Source organism: Mauremys reevesii, linkage group 11 (genome assembly GCF_016161935.1).
Source record: "Mauremys reevesii isolate NIE-2019 linkage group 11, ASM1616193v1, whole genome shotgun sequence".
Classification (NCBI taxonomy): Eukaryota; Metazoa; Chordata; order Testudines; family Geoemydidae; genus Mauremys; species Mauremys reevesii.
Genome location: NC_052633.1, coordinates 38,137,115 through 38,152,259, shown reverse-complemented (window position 1 = coordinate 38,152,259; position 15,145 = coordinate 38,137,115). Strand labels below are relative to the sequence as shown.

Sequence of the window (15,145 nt, the reverse complement as noted above, 5' to 3'; positions counted from 1 at the left end):
ATATATAGATTCTCTGTATTCAAGTTTAATACTGTACCCAAAAAATACAAAACCGAGTCAAACTGCTGACCTCTTCACAGTCTTCAGGAAGCTAATGAGATCTTTAACTGAAAGAAGCATCGCTGTTATGAACCCTGAGTTGTTTGCAAGAGCTTAACTTTCTGCTTTGTTTGTTTTTCTCTTCACAGATTCTGTTTTAAATGATTTTGTTATGATGCACTGTGTTTTTATGCCAAATAGTCAGCTTTGTCCAGCCTTGATGGCACAATATCCTTTTGTGATCAAAATTTTAGATTCCTTTTAAGACTATTCCTATTAGAAAAGAGAGAGACACATTCTGAAACACTCCTAGCTCTCCAAAGACAAGTAAAGTTTAATGGAGTCGCACTTTTATGGCCAAGCTTCCAGTGTGTGAATGACAGAATACTCATAATTAGGCTTGGAAGGATTCGATTTTTATTGGTAAATGTTGGTAATGTAGATTTCACTGTACACACACAAACCGACAAAAAATATTTCCATCGATAGTAATCAAAATTGACAGATAGGCAAAGTAAGAAAAATGCTGCTTACGACTGTAAGAGTTCGATTTAAGGATATTTATTTTGTAAGTTTAGACATGTGATGTTGATAATTTGTGTTTTAATGGCTATAAAGGTTTGTTTTTGAACCTCAACATCTGCAGTCATTAAATAATTGTCTGCCCCCTCACCATTGCCTGACACACGCCCCATAATTTCTTGCAACTGTGACAATTTAAATAAACAAAAAAATTAAAAATGCTTAAAACCCATAATTTTCTCAAATGTGAAAATTTAAATTGATAAAAATAAATTTAAATTTTGACAGATAAACTATTATCTGTCAAAATTATTTAAACTTTTTTTTTGCCAAGCCCACCCATAACTCAGAGTTGTATGTTTAAGCTGCCAGCACGTGGTACATGCTGGGGTGCAACCTGGAACTGAGGTACCACTGAGCCCTCTGACTCACCAGACTGGGTTCACTCTCACACTGTGATAAGCTATAATCCTCTCCAGGACTTGCACTCACACAGACAAAGACACACCCAGCTGCAGTTTATAGAATCATAGAATATCAGAGTTGGAAGGGACCTCAGGAGATCATCTAGTCCAACCCCCTGCTCAAATCAGGACCGATCCCCAGACAGATTTTTGCCCCAGATCCCTAAATGGCCCCCTTAAGGATTGAACTCACACCCTGAGTTTAGCAGGCCAATGCTCAAACCACTGAGCTATCCCTCCCCCAGTTATGTGAGTGCTTCTCCTCAGCCACTCATGAACTAACAATAGAGAGGCTATAGCCAGCACCCCCACCCCAGATCCACAGCCTAGGACCCCAGAGCTGTAGCGTCTTGCCCTGACCAGTAAAGATTATTACCCAGTCTGCCCCTCCCTTGATGTGGAGAGGACAATGCACCGCCCCCGTTCCTGAGCAGATTTCCCTTTTCAGTTCAAACACTACACTGTTTTAGGTAAAAAATATAAAACAAATTTATTAACTACAGAAAGATAGATTTTAAGTGTTTATAAGCAGTAATGTACAGATCAAAGCAGATTACCTAAGAAATAAACAAAAATGCAATCTAAGTTCTCTAAACTAGATAGGATTTGAATCAAGCCGTGTCTCACCCTGTTAGATAGTACAAACAGTCCACCAAGCTTCCATACACAGGCAGGTTTCCTTGTTTCCCGCCTGGAACCCCCCTTCCTCAGTTCAGTCTTTATTCCTAAGGTGTTTCCAGGTGTTATGTTGTAGGGAGTGAGGCCCAGTGGTGATGTCACTTCCCCCTTTTATAGTTTCTTCCGTGTGGAGGGAACTTCACAAACACAGTTTGTGGAAAAATACAGGCACTAAAATTGAATCCAATATCACCTGATCTAGTCACATGCCCTTGCATGCTTTAATGAGTCATGGCAGCTATTATCCATATGCTGACTGAAGTGTCCACAGGTGAGGATAAGCGAATGTCCCATTGTTTTCATGGATGGCCCATTACCTTGAATATTTCCTTCTGAATGTGCTGGCTAGACTGGATGTAAACTGACCTGTGGGAATTACCCAGAAGCAAACACAGTTGAAATACAGATGCACAGTCAATATTCATAACTCCAGATACAAAAATGATACATGCATACAAATAGGATAATCATATTCAGCAAACCATAACTTTTCCATTGACACCTCACATGACATATTTTGTACAGTATGCATCATAATTATATTATAACCATGTCATAATCATAGCATTATAGTGAATATGGGGTGCAGAGTGTCACAGTACATACTCATACTATGGTGAAATAAAGAGTCTGAAAACTCCTTCTTTCCTGCTAGAGATTTCCTATCCTGCAGGCTGAATTCCACTGAGTGACATTAGGTGCCTATAAGTTAAAACAATCCCTTCTGGCATGATAGCTGAAATCTTAAGGCACCTGGAGTAAATGAAAGTCAGTGGTTGCTTCAGCCAGCAGTTCCTTTTTTGTGCAAAATGAAAGCAGAATAATTAAAACATCAGAACAAAAGTATCCCCAGGGAAGGTGAGTAGGTGAGTGGTTGCTGTTAATTGTCAGCATTGTCCATGTTACCACACAGTGGTATCTGTAATGCCATTTTTCTCCATACATGGAATAGGAAATAGCTGTGGTTGTATGTTAACTGTAGACAAATGTTGATTGTTTTAATGGCAATCACTTTGTTATAATTATTTTATTCTGAGAATATGAATTACAAGTAGCTGAGTTTATCTGGCTGTATTTTCAGAAGGTGCCAGAAGTTCTTGCCAGAACATTGCTTTTTCAGTTAAATTTAATGACTGTAAACAATGAAGCCAAGAAGAGCAGAAACACATTTCTTGAGTGTTTGTACTCTGTACTTCCTCTGTGACAAGTGTGGACATTTCTCATGTAATTCTGGTCTTCCGGTTTTTTCACTTTACTTCACTTTTCCAAATGACTCAGTTACTAACAATTCAGATAACTACAGCATGTGGGGACAAATGGGGTAGTTTAGATTCAAGTTGGTTGCTGCCAATCTTTCATTGGTTCTGTGCCTTTGGGGTTGGCTTATGTGACAGTTTCAGCTCCTGAACATGCAGTCTGTTAAATGAATAAACAACATCTCTTTAATTGCCTTCGTTCTTCTTTTGGCAGGAAAGATCCAGATAACTTTTAAATTGAGTTTTAACTCTTTCTTTTAACTTAGAACATTTTATGAGTTTATTAAAACTTTTATTAGAGTTTGACAGGAAATTAAATTCTGTTTTCCAAAAGTTCAAACACTCCTGTTCTTCATATAAGAGCTTTCAGTTCTCAAAACAGTCTTTCAAAATTAAATAACTCCTGGAAATTCATTAGCCTAAGTTGTTGGCAATTTTTGGAATGATAATTTTCTTGTCATTCTGCACTGAGTGAGGATTTGATTGTGCACTGCCAGTAATTCATTAATTAATTCCCCATTAATGTAAATATTCTATGGTTAAATGGCTTCTTACATTAGTAATTAGTCTGGCATCAAATGACCTTACTATATTAGTATATAAAACATCTTACTATTCATATAACAATGATATCAGGCAGTTATTATGAAGACTTGCATTTACAAAATACAAAATCTTCAGGAAAACAAATAGCTTTTAGAAGTTCTATGTTGAGGCCAGTCATGTTAGTTTCTCTCTCTTAATTTCTCAACGCTCTCTTCTCAGAAACTCACAAAATCTTCCATGCAGAATGTGATCATGATGCAGTGATCTTGTTTCGAATATTACATCAGTGTCAACAGCTTCACTGACTTCCACACCTGAAGCACTTTACCTGCTTTACCAACAACTTAGTGACATAGATTTCAGCAGATTGTTTTGAGTTTGCTCTTCAATGCACAGATAAATTGTTGTGAACTCATGAGCCTAGAGGGAGGTGTTTTTGATTTCACCTGATTCTGAACCTCCAATTAAAACCGTAAAGTAGCTGTAATCATCTGATCAAAAATGTGTCTCAGGTAAACACAACAACAGTTTAGCCATTAGATCTTTATACTTACTTTGGGCAGCTACAGAAAATACACTGTATGTTTTGTTAACCTCATTTACCATCATACCAACAAGAATTTATACTCCATCACAGTGATGCACATTGACTTTACACAATTATTAGTTATTAATGTAGTTAAATTTTGATTACATGGATGGAAGAACAGACTCAAAACTTGCTTCTACTTCCTAGCAAATATATCTTATGCCAACATAACTAAGATCTAAGTACAGAGCTGTAACCATATTGATGTTGATTCATGTTTCACAATTAACTGCATATCTGACACTTACTTATTGCAAAAATACATAATATTGTGTTTCTGATTGCAAACCATAATGCATCTGCCACATGTAGAATTAGGAGGTTTTCACTAACTTGCACCATGATAACATTAATAAAGGAGCCATTATGAGCCAAATTAAAAATAAGCAAATGAGCGTAAAAATTACTGGTGCCTGTGGTGAGTCAGTTAATAAGTAGGTAAAAATATATGAAATAATAAGTGTTTGAAAGGTAAAAACTGCATGAGGAAAATGACTCAGTGGAATGTTAAATTTGCTGCCTGAAATGTTAGAGAGCATAGTCTGCAATATATTATTTACTTCCTATGATCCTTGGACTTACGCACTCTCATAAATAGGCTGACGTTGTTTCCCTAGTCACATTAAATCCATTCTAAACTAAATTAGAATGCAGATCTCTGTTCATACTCAAAAGCTTAGCAGTCATATAACTGTCCCAGTAATCCTAGTGAAATGCCTAATCTGTATGGGTATTTTTGGTCAGAGGGATATTAGAAAATTCCATGTTCATAAGCCCATCCTTTTTCCAATTAATGCTTTATTCATATAATGCTTTAATGTGGAAAAAAACAAGAGCCCTTGGTGTAGTTTTCAAATGAAAAGATTGAAATATAGATCTTACAGATGATTTTAATTTCTAATGAAGAGTTTGAAGTCTCTTGGGTTAGCTCTTGAAAGTGTCCTGAATGAACCCCAGTCTTTGATGTGACTGAAACAATGGAAATAAATGAATTCTTAAAGTTCACTATGTCCAGATTCATATCAATGCTACCATATGTGGGAGAGGCCATGGCTAAAATTTTTTCCAAGGAAGGCAACTCCAAGTTACCACCACAATCATTCTCTCCCTAATTCACACACAAACATCAGTTTATTGGGAGCAATTTTTCCTCCCACAATTTATACTATTAACCTAAAATCAACAAGAGGCAAGGCAAGTGCATGAAGGGTCTGATCCTGCTTCCACTGAAGACAATGATGAAATTCCTATTCAGTTCAACAGGAGTAGGATCTAGGAGGGCCAGGTGTCCAGTTTTCGACCAGAAAGTCTAGTCGAAAAGGGGACCTGATCAGTCAGATCCACTGAGCAGTCTCCCAAAGTCCGGTTACTGCGGGTAGGAGAGGCAGGGAGGCGCCACGTCATCACCCACGCCACTGCCAGCTCCTACTCAGCCAGGGCCACCTCCTATCTGCATTGGGTGGCTGCAGCTCCTAGCCCCGCTCTGCAGGTGAGTCCTGACTCAGGCAAGGAGGGGGGGAAAGGGAAAAAGCAGTGAGTGATGGAGGGAGAGAGAAAGAGGAGTGAATGGGGGGGGGGGCTCTGGGGGAAGGGGCAGGAGCAGGGCCTTGGGGGAAGAGGCGGGGTATGGGTGAGGCCTAGGAGGAAGGGGTGGGACATGGGAGAGGAAGGGGAGATTCCAGCACTTGCTGGAGTGTCCGGTTTTTAAATATGACAAAGTTGGGAACCCTAGCAGGATCAGACTTGAATTAATGTCAGCATAAGGCCTATAATGGGGCATACAGGCAATTTAAGATTTATGAGGCCAGTATTACCCCATGCCAGGTTTTCAATAAAGGACATTTGGGACAGGAAATGAGGTCACTGAGGGAGAGGAAGAATTATTGGGAAAGCCATGTGGGCTGCTGATACCTTTTGGTTTTAGTGCCCAGGGTGGATTTGTATAATCAGAGGTGGGCTGGAACTTCTCTCTCCCTTCGGTGGTGAGAGATCAAGTTGGTTCTTGGTGGGTCCTGCCTGTCTGTCTGTCAGAACCGGGAGAGCACCACAGGCTTGGAAATGTAATCCCTAGGGCAGGGTAGTAGTGCAAGCATGGGGGAAGGCCTGCTGGGATATAAGGAGACTGTATAAACCCTGCCTTTTCTAGAGGTAATAGACCAGGAAGCAGGGAAGCTGTACTGATGGTCTCTCCCGTAAGTAGACCTCTCTGTATTTATTATGTGTGAATTTTGTTTTGCTTTGTAGTGATTCTGAGACAGACTCTTCCAATGAGATACTGTGAGACCATGTAGACATCTTCACTGCTCCCCCCCACCCTTTTTTTCCTTCTGCAAATTGAAATAAAGCTTCCCTGGCCCCAAACTTCCAACCCAAAAAGGGAGCTTTTTCTGTTTACAATTCCATGAACATGCTTTCTATTTATTTATTTCTGTATAAGGCCCCTTATGTGGCTAAGCAGCCTGAGCTTAAGCACAAGCTGAATGAAGCCTTTAAATAACACTCAGGCCAGTTGAATTTACAGAGTTGACAAATTATATACCATTACATACTGCACTTTACATTTGTGTTATTTGATCTAATCCTGCATGATATGACTCAATACAATATTTAAAGAAAATGTTTTCCTAAACCTAGTCTCAGTGGGCCCAATTCTCCCCAGTGAATATCTGCTCATTACAGTGGAGGTACACCAGAGGTGCATTTGGCTTAATGTTACTAAAATAAAATCTTGATTCAATAAATCTCTTGAACCTTCCTCCCTCTGGTTGGGGAGAGGGTCCACAGGCCAACCCCCCGCTCTCTAATTTGCTCCCCATAGATTTATAGAGGCATCAGTGCAGTCTTTTAAACAAGCCCAGTGTTCTTTAGATTAAAGTTGTAGGTACAGGAGTGAGCACTTCAGAGATGTGATGTCCTTTGTGGTACTTACAAGATATGTGCATGCAGAAACTATGCTTTGGTGCAGTTCGTTTATATCTTTATCTTTTTCTACATTTTTTTTCCTTTTCAAAAAAAAGTTCTTGCATCTAATTTCCATGTTTTTGCAATTAAAATTTTAAAGAAGTAAAGCCACCATTTGTTAAATATGTAGCTTTATATTTTATTGTTTATGTTATTAAATGCATGTCACAAAGTGCTGTGCACAGGATATGATATGCGGCTAACTTATGTGACAGATTCCTTTTTCTTCTACCAGAAGAACAGGACTGAATGTTCTCTTTAGATGAAGTGATTAACCATCTTTTCCCTGGCTCTTAAGTGTCATCTCTCTTGCTCCATTATAAAGCTGTGACAAACAGTCTGATTGTGATTCTTGATACATTCCTTAGAAAATGCCCTCTATTGTTTCATGAACGGTGCTACTGAGAGGCTTCATTATACCTTTATAATATGGTAAGAAACAAAAAAGGTGTGTAAATCTGACCCTCTAACCTCACTGATCATGAAATTCCTGCTGGAAAGCCCCTGAAAGGAGTAATTTCCTCAATTCTTACTGTATTGGACATCTTAACTCAGTAAATATTTTCCTTGACACCTTGGCACTTACCATGCCCAGCCTTCCCAAGGTTCAGAGCAGGAGAAAATGGATTATGCACTTAATAATAAAAGGCGAGTCATCCGACTGGTTCTACAGTGGGCTGCTTTGTATGGAGACCTACTACAAGAGGATGAAGCAGCAATGGCCTTTTTGGAGGTACAGTGGGATTGGTATTGTATCATTATACTGAAGAGCAGCTACCAAAGAGGATTTGCATAAGTCCACTTCACAGCCTTTAGAATTCTGTTAATAAGAATGTAGATGCCATGGGTAATTTTAAAGTGCAATGTTCTGTTTGTTTTATTTCTCCATTTTGGCTGCAGAGTACACATGTGATTGGTTTTTATTTTATGCACAACAATTACAGAGCCAGCAGGTACAAATCCTTGCTGTGTGGGTATTTGTACGATGCTCTGTCGCACAGTGAAGAGGGCTCTGACAACAGCAGAACCATTGTAGTTCTCCTGTGCAGGGGTGAGAGGCAGGATTTCACCCAGGGAGAATAGACCCTCTGCATGCTACAAACCCTGTCATGTAGATTGTTTGTTTGAATCTTGTTGGGATGTGCCAGGGAGGGGCTAGAGGATCTGTCACTATGTGAAGCCAAAGACCACTCCATCCCCAACTTAGGCTGCCCTGCAGCTACACTGGCTGCTGTAGCCTGGAGTCCTTGCCCCCGAGGTCCCTGCAGATCTCCCATGTAGCGCAGTCCAGCTACAGCATTTGACCCATAACAATGTCAATTGTTATGAAGATTGTAAACTCTTTGGGGGCAGGTACCATGCCTTTGTATTTGCTCTGTGGTACATTTTGGGTGTCATATAAGGAATAACAACAACAACAACAATAGTGAGATTGCTCCTTTAAAACAAAATGACCTAACTGTAAGAGTGTTTCACTGTATTATGTATAAAATTATAAAAAGTGTGGAGTATGGGCTTTGGCAGGGCAGTGCTTAATTAGAAAAAGCACATTCACATCTGTCTCACATTTTTACTATCACGCTTCCTTCCTGTATGTGCAGTTTTAATTTAAATCCACTGGAGTTACACAAACAGAAGGGATACAGGAATAGGCCCAGAATTTTGAGTGTTGTGGGGCATCTTATTGTTCCCCTATTCACTAAGCTGGATCTCACTCTTAGTAATCAGTAAACTGGCATATGTAAGCTCACTAATCCTTTATCCTTTTAGGTACAACTCATCTATTGTTTTGTTGTTCAAAGACTGTTCTGTATCATTTACAGGAATTTTATGTATCTGTATCAGATGATGCAAGAATGATTACAGCACTAAAAGAGCAACTCTCAGAGCTAGAGAAGACTGTAAAACAAATGTAAGGTCTTGACTTTTCTGGTTCATTTTACAACTAAATACCCAGTGAAAAATGTCTCTCTTAGAGCTGTCTGGGAAATGTTCCCCAAATCCATGGGAAGCTTTCAAGATGGCTGCTCTAACAGAAAAGTTCTTCCATGCATGTTCAGACTAGCATATGTGACACTTTTTCTCTGTATGAACATTCTTGCAAATACCAAATTCACTCATAAACGTTCACAGACAGAATATGAAAGGAATTGTAAATTCCACTGAAGCAAAGAGATCAGACTAGATGATCTAATGGTTCCACCTGGCCTTAAAGTCTATGAAGCTATGAACAAAATTGCAAATTAATATTTGTGTACAATTTTTGCAATATTTGCCCAATCCTAGTTTAGGCTATGATAATCTTCCTTTATTTTCTTAGTATAAAACATGTATGAATACCTAGATACAATAGTTTGGAGAGTGGTCAATGTCTAAACTGATATATTGCAGGAAATATCTTCCAAAATATATTTAATGATACAGTATGCTTTTTCTGCCTTCTATAGTTCAGAAGAAACTAAGGCGCCACAAAAGAAGGTAAATGGACTTTGTTTGGCAATCTTCTAAAACAAAGGCTTTGCTTTAAGACTTACAGACTTTTCTTTTCAGTAACATACAATTTATTAGAACAACACATATTGAAATATTTTCAAGAATTACACTGCAAATGTATTTGTTTTACTTTTTCACCTGCATCTTTGATGTAGTATGTCTGATTAGATCTACTCCACGTTTCTCCTTGTATTTATGATTATGGGTTTTTGTTTGTTTGTTTGTTTCTGGCAGCACAAAGTACTTTTGCAGCAGTTTAACACAACTGATGACAGAGCTCAAAAACGCCAGCCAATCAGGGGGAGTGATGAAAGTAAGTATATGCATACAGGGGTTTGCGGCACTCTGTTTTCTGATGTTTGTAATAAATTTGTCACTTCTGGGGCAGAGATCAAAATAAACATAAGTATCCCCAATTTATAAATCTGGGCCAAAAACATGTTTGTATTTCCTTGCTTAACATGGGTGCTTAGTCACTGATTTTAATATAACTTCCTCAGAGGAAAAAATAGACTTCCTCAGACCCTTTAAAATTAATAAACAAAGCAGTATGAAAAACAGCACTAGCAAGATGTAGGTGTGTAGTACGTGTGCAATGAGTGATCTGTAACACACATGACACTGAGGCCCTTACTCCCCACTAGTTACACACGGGTGTAATTCTGTAGATTTAATTGGAGTTACATTGTCATAAAATGTGTGTAAATAGAATGGAGAGTCAGGCTCTGGATCTCTTGCCTATGACAGAAAGGTCTATTAAATAGAAGCCTTTGTTTGCTCGTATGAACCATTTTGTCTTTAGTTTGACTCCCATGCAGAGTTGAAAATAAAATTTACATCAGTGCCTCAGACTGAGACTTTCAGCTCTACTCACTTTTCAGACTTTCTTTTTATTTTGGGCTGGAGAAGCTCCTCTGTGTAGAGGCAGATTGGAGACCTGGCTCTGTGATTTATCCATTGTAACCAAAGATATTTTAAAAATCCCATAAATCCTGGCACCTTTTCCCAACTGTTAGTCAACATTTCAAACAGGTGTTAAAAATTTATCTTCACAATAAAAGCTGCCCCAACTTCGAACCCAGCATTGTTCTGTCAGTCAAGGGACACTTTGGATAACTGTATGAACAATAGTAGTAAAAATATAGCCAAGTACAAGGTTGTACATCTAGGATCAAAAAATGGACTTATAGAATAGGAGACTGTGACCTGGAAAGCAGTGATCTGAAAAGAACACCATTGTTGGTAAGCAAATGAATGTGAGCTCCAGGTGTGAAGCTACAGCAAAAAGGGCTACCATGATCCTTAGCTGTATAAAGTGAAGAATATTAAGGAGGTGGCATTATATCTGTATGTGACATTAGTGAGACCAGTACTGGAATGTTGTACCCAGTTCTGGTATCCAAACTTTAGAATGGATGTTGAAAAGCTGAAGAGGGCTCAGAGAAGACCTACAAGAATAACTCATGGTCTGGAAACCAGGCCTTACAGTGAGAAACTTAAGAGTTCAATCTATTTAGTTTATGGAAGAGAGGTTTAAGGGGTGTCTTGATGATGGTCTATTAGTACCTACACAAGGAGCGGTTATCTGATATTAGAGGACTATTTAATTTATCAGACAAAAACATAGCAAGATCCAGTGGCTGGAATTTGAAGTCAGCAATATTCAGACTGGAAATGAGAGACAAGTTTTTAGGGGTGTGGATAATTACCTATTGACACAGGTTACTAAAGGATATGGTCAATTCTCCATCAATTGGAGTCTTTAAATCAAAACTGGATTAAAAATGGGTTCTAGCCCATCAATTGACTGGATTTGCTGCAGGAATTACCAGGAGAAATTCTGTAGCTTGTCTCATACAGGAGGTCAGGCTATATGATCATAATGGTCCCTTCTGGCCTTAAAATCCATGCATTTATGAGTAATGACATTTATAATTATGAATGCTATGGTTAGAGTAATCAAATCTTATGGCTGAAGGTGTTTGCTGATTGCCACAGAGAACACTAAGGAATTCCCCCCTGCCCATGTCCAGCACTGTCAGTTGGCCAGGTGCATTATTGATAGAAGGGAGTTGCCTTCCTGGTAGGAATGGGCGCTGCAGAAGCCAGGATCATGTACTTAATGGATCAACAACCTGATCTCATTTGTCTGTGTTCTCTCCTTACTGAAGTCAATAGAGCAGGGGGCACCATGGTGCCTGCAGGGGCATCTAAATGTGCCCGCATCCTGGCTGGCGGTCGAGCATCTGCCGAAATGCCGCCGAAATTCACAATAAGGAGATACTAGGCTCCTCGGAGCAACTTAGAACAATTTACAGCCTGAACTAAGTTGCACCAGCTGCTTATGGCCCTAAGTGCCATTACAGCAACTAAGGATCAGAAGAGCTTAAAGACACCTTGGCCATGCCGCCTTTCCTCAGCCATGCTTCAGGCACTGGTCTCCTGACTGTATGCATAGGAGCCTGCAGAGCAGTGCTACGCCAGCTGAAGGCCCCTGTCCTCTGGAAGCTGGTTAAGCTGGCTTTAGGGCACTTTGCCCTGGGACAGTGGGCCATGACTGCCGTACTGCTGTCTAGCTCTAGGTTTCTGACTTTTTCACTTCTAAAACTATATTAGCATGGTCTCACTCTTCTTTTGTCCGCCTTTAGATCTGCACGTCCTTGACCAAATACCAGCTGCCTCTCCCATTCTGGCATGGAAAATCACAATAAGGAGATACTAGGCTCCTCAAATTTTGGTGGGATCAGGTTCTCACCCCCAAAAATTGAAAAGCGGGGACCCCATTCTCTCTTTCCCCCAGATAACTCCTCACCTCACTCTTCCCCCGCATTAGCCTCTTTCACACTTTCTCCAGTTTTGAATCATTTTTTTTAATTAGGTCAAGACACAGTTTAAATAGTGCTGTACCCGATACGATTTTCTTTCTTAACAGTTTCTCCAACCTGAGATAGGGACAGCATTTCCAGCAAGTGAGCAGGTCACTGAGGCAGGGACAGTAAGAACATCAGGCAAGAAGCAGGGTTCCCAAGCATCCTTTTTAGTGTACTGGTCTGGGCTCTCTGAAGAAAATAGTGCCCTGCATCACTGTATATCTCTGTCTGTCTGTCTGTCTCTCTCTCTTTTCCCTCCACCCCAACAACACACTGTCAATACAGTCACCCTTACCACTATTCATCTCCCATTTACCTATGCAGACACCAACTCATTCACCGTCCCCCTCATACACCATCATGACCAGAAAGGGCCCTAATAGCGTCCTGAATTATTAAGGTTTCTGTCCCTTATACATGATGAAAATCTTGATACATTTGATTGCGAAATTGGTGTTGGTCTGTTATGATTTATTGCCCATCCTAGGCAAGAGTGCCATGTGTGGAAATTTCTAGCTCTCTGTAGATTGCAAATCTCATGTTGATTCATGGAAAGTACTTTGTAAATTACACATACCATGCCATGTTTTAAGAACTAGGCAATGTAGGAGGTACAAACTTCTAAAGAACTTTATCTTTAAGACTTACAGATGTATATTGTGGTGACATCTTGTGTTTCACTCTGGCTGTTAATATACTAGTCCGTCTTCTGAGAAAGCTGGCAGCATACAGGGAGCCAGAGCAAGAATTATTTCCAAAGATGAGTTGCAATAGATCTAAACAGCAGGTGCACAGCACATCTTTTATAATTTAATTCATCTCCAAATCTTTAACATTTGAGAGAGAACATCCAGTTCTATACTCCAGCAGTGGATAAGGTACTTGAAAATGAAGAGCAATCTTGCACTGGCATCTGGAAAGATCTGATTACTCATAGATATTTTCCATCTCTGATGTCTTGTATTCCGTGTCCACTCCGTCCTTCAGAACAATCTGAAGGCTTACTCCAAAGCCCACTGAAATCAATGGACAGATTTGCACTGACTTCAGTGGGCTCTGGATCAGGCACGCCTTTTTTTTTTCTATTTCTCAAATCTCATCTTGAATCTTTTTTCTCCATTTTAGCTGGCAGTCAACATTAAATTCTACTTGCCTTTCTTTTTTCCATTGCTGCATCCTTCCGCCCTCCTTCCCCTTTTACTAGTTTGCTAGGATATTTGCTTTCATCTCTATTGCTTTCACTTCTCTTCTCCCTTGTTCCTTTTGTTCTACTTTACCTCTGTATGTCATTTTATATAGTATGTTGCTGTACCCAACTCCTGTATTATCACCTCTCACAGCAAAGTGTTCTATGATGCTAGGTGTGGAGGATGCTATATGTAAAATGGATAGTATTTTATTAGAGCCAGGACTCCAAGTATGTCCTGCTGATAGAGCAAGCATCATATTTTGATTAAATCAGATATTTTAGAAAATTAATTGGTATTGTATTAAAAAAATCCTAACAACTACAGAAACCCATTGGCTCTGGCCTCTGTGGACTCCATTAAAGTAGCATTGCTAAAAAATACAGCACTAGGCCATATTATCTCATTCTGGGAATCTCCCTCAGACTGGAAGGGGGACAGTGTCTGTACTCTTTGACCCTCCTCAGCCCAATCCCTGCCTTCCCCCTAGCACGGAGCCAGATCTGTGGAGTAGGATTAGTAGGAGTCCATTCCACATGTGGTCACTCTCCTCTTCTGTATGAATAGGAGAAGAGTCATGCATAGAAGGGGCCCTCCATATGGGGATCTGTGAGTGGAAACAACCAGGACATTGTGTATCCACAGGCTTTGTACTGATGAACCAGTATCACATGTGGATCAGTCTGTACAAGTGTTCATCTGATATATGTATTTCAGACCTCCATAGGACTCTAGGGGCATCTCACCATGGATGTACATCACATATTCAGAGAGCCATAATTTGGGTGTCTCTCCTTTGGATTTACATAGAGTCCTAGAATGTAAAGCCAGAAGGGACTACCAGATCATCTAGTCGGACTTCCTGTATATCACAGTCCACTAGCCACCACCCAGCCACCACCAGCAGCCATAAGGCCATATAGATATTGCTTCCATGGAGGAAGCTCATCACATTCTATAGGGTTATATAGCAGTTGAGCCCAAGGCTGTACATTTCTCATTGATAGGACAGGCACCAAAGTGAACATAAGCTATTTGGCTTGGTTTGGCAGTTGGGCTAAAGGAGTTCTTTGCTTGCTTCCTCTTTTGGCTTGAATTTATGCCACTTCTGTCCTGCTCTTTACTGACTGATGTAACATCATTGCAGTCTCTGCAACAATATGACCTTGTATTTCCTATTATTTTATGGGGCAATTCTTACTATATTGTATTTTTATAGTGCTGTCAATTAATCGCAGTTAACTCACGCAATTAACTCAAAAATATTAATCATAATTTAAAAAATGAATTGCAATTAATCACAGTGTTAAATAATAGAATACGAATTGAAATATATTAAATATTTTTGGATGTTTTTCTACATTTTCAAATATATTGATTTCAATTACAACACAGAATACAAAGTGTACAGTGCTCACTTTATATTATTATTTTTGTTGACAAATATTTCCACTGTAAAAATCATAAACAAAAGAAATAGTATTTTTCAGTTCACCTCACACAAGTACTGTAGTGAAATCTCTTTATTGTGAAAGTGCAA

General features: G+C 39.5%; 1 protein-coding gene across 8 annotated transcripts in view; it reads left to right on the top strand.

Annotated features, from left to right (window-relative positions):
- The window catches only part of RAPGEF4 (Rap guanine nucleotide exchange factor 4), a 209,822-nt gene that overhangs the window by 169,334 nt on the left and 25,343 nt on the right, over positions 1-15,145 (top strand). For all 8 annotated transcript variants that reach the window (XM_039494904.1, XM_039494907.1, XM_039494905.1 and 5 more), the window contains 5 exons: positions 189-267; positions 7,638-7,788; positions 8,879-8,967; positions 9,503-9,533; positions 9,783-9,861. In XM_039494904.1, coding sequence (XP_039350838.1) covers positions 189-267; positions 7,638-7,788; positions 8,879-8,967; positions 9,503-9,533; positions 9,783-9,861 — 429 coding nt within the window. The remainder of the gene's footprint in view (positions 1-188; positions 268-7,637; positions 7,789-8,878; positions 8,968-9,502; positions 9,534-9,782; positions 9,862-15,145) is intronic.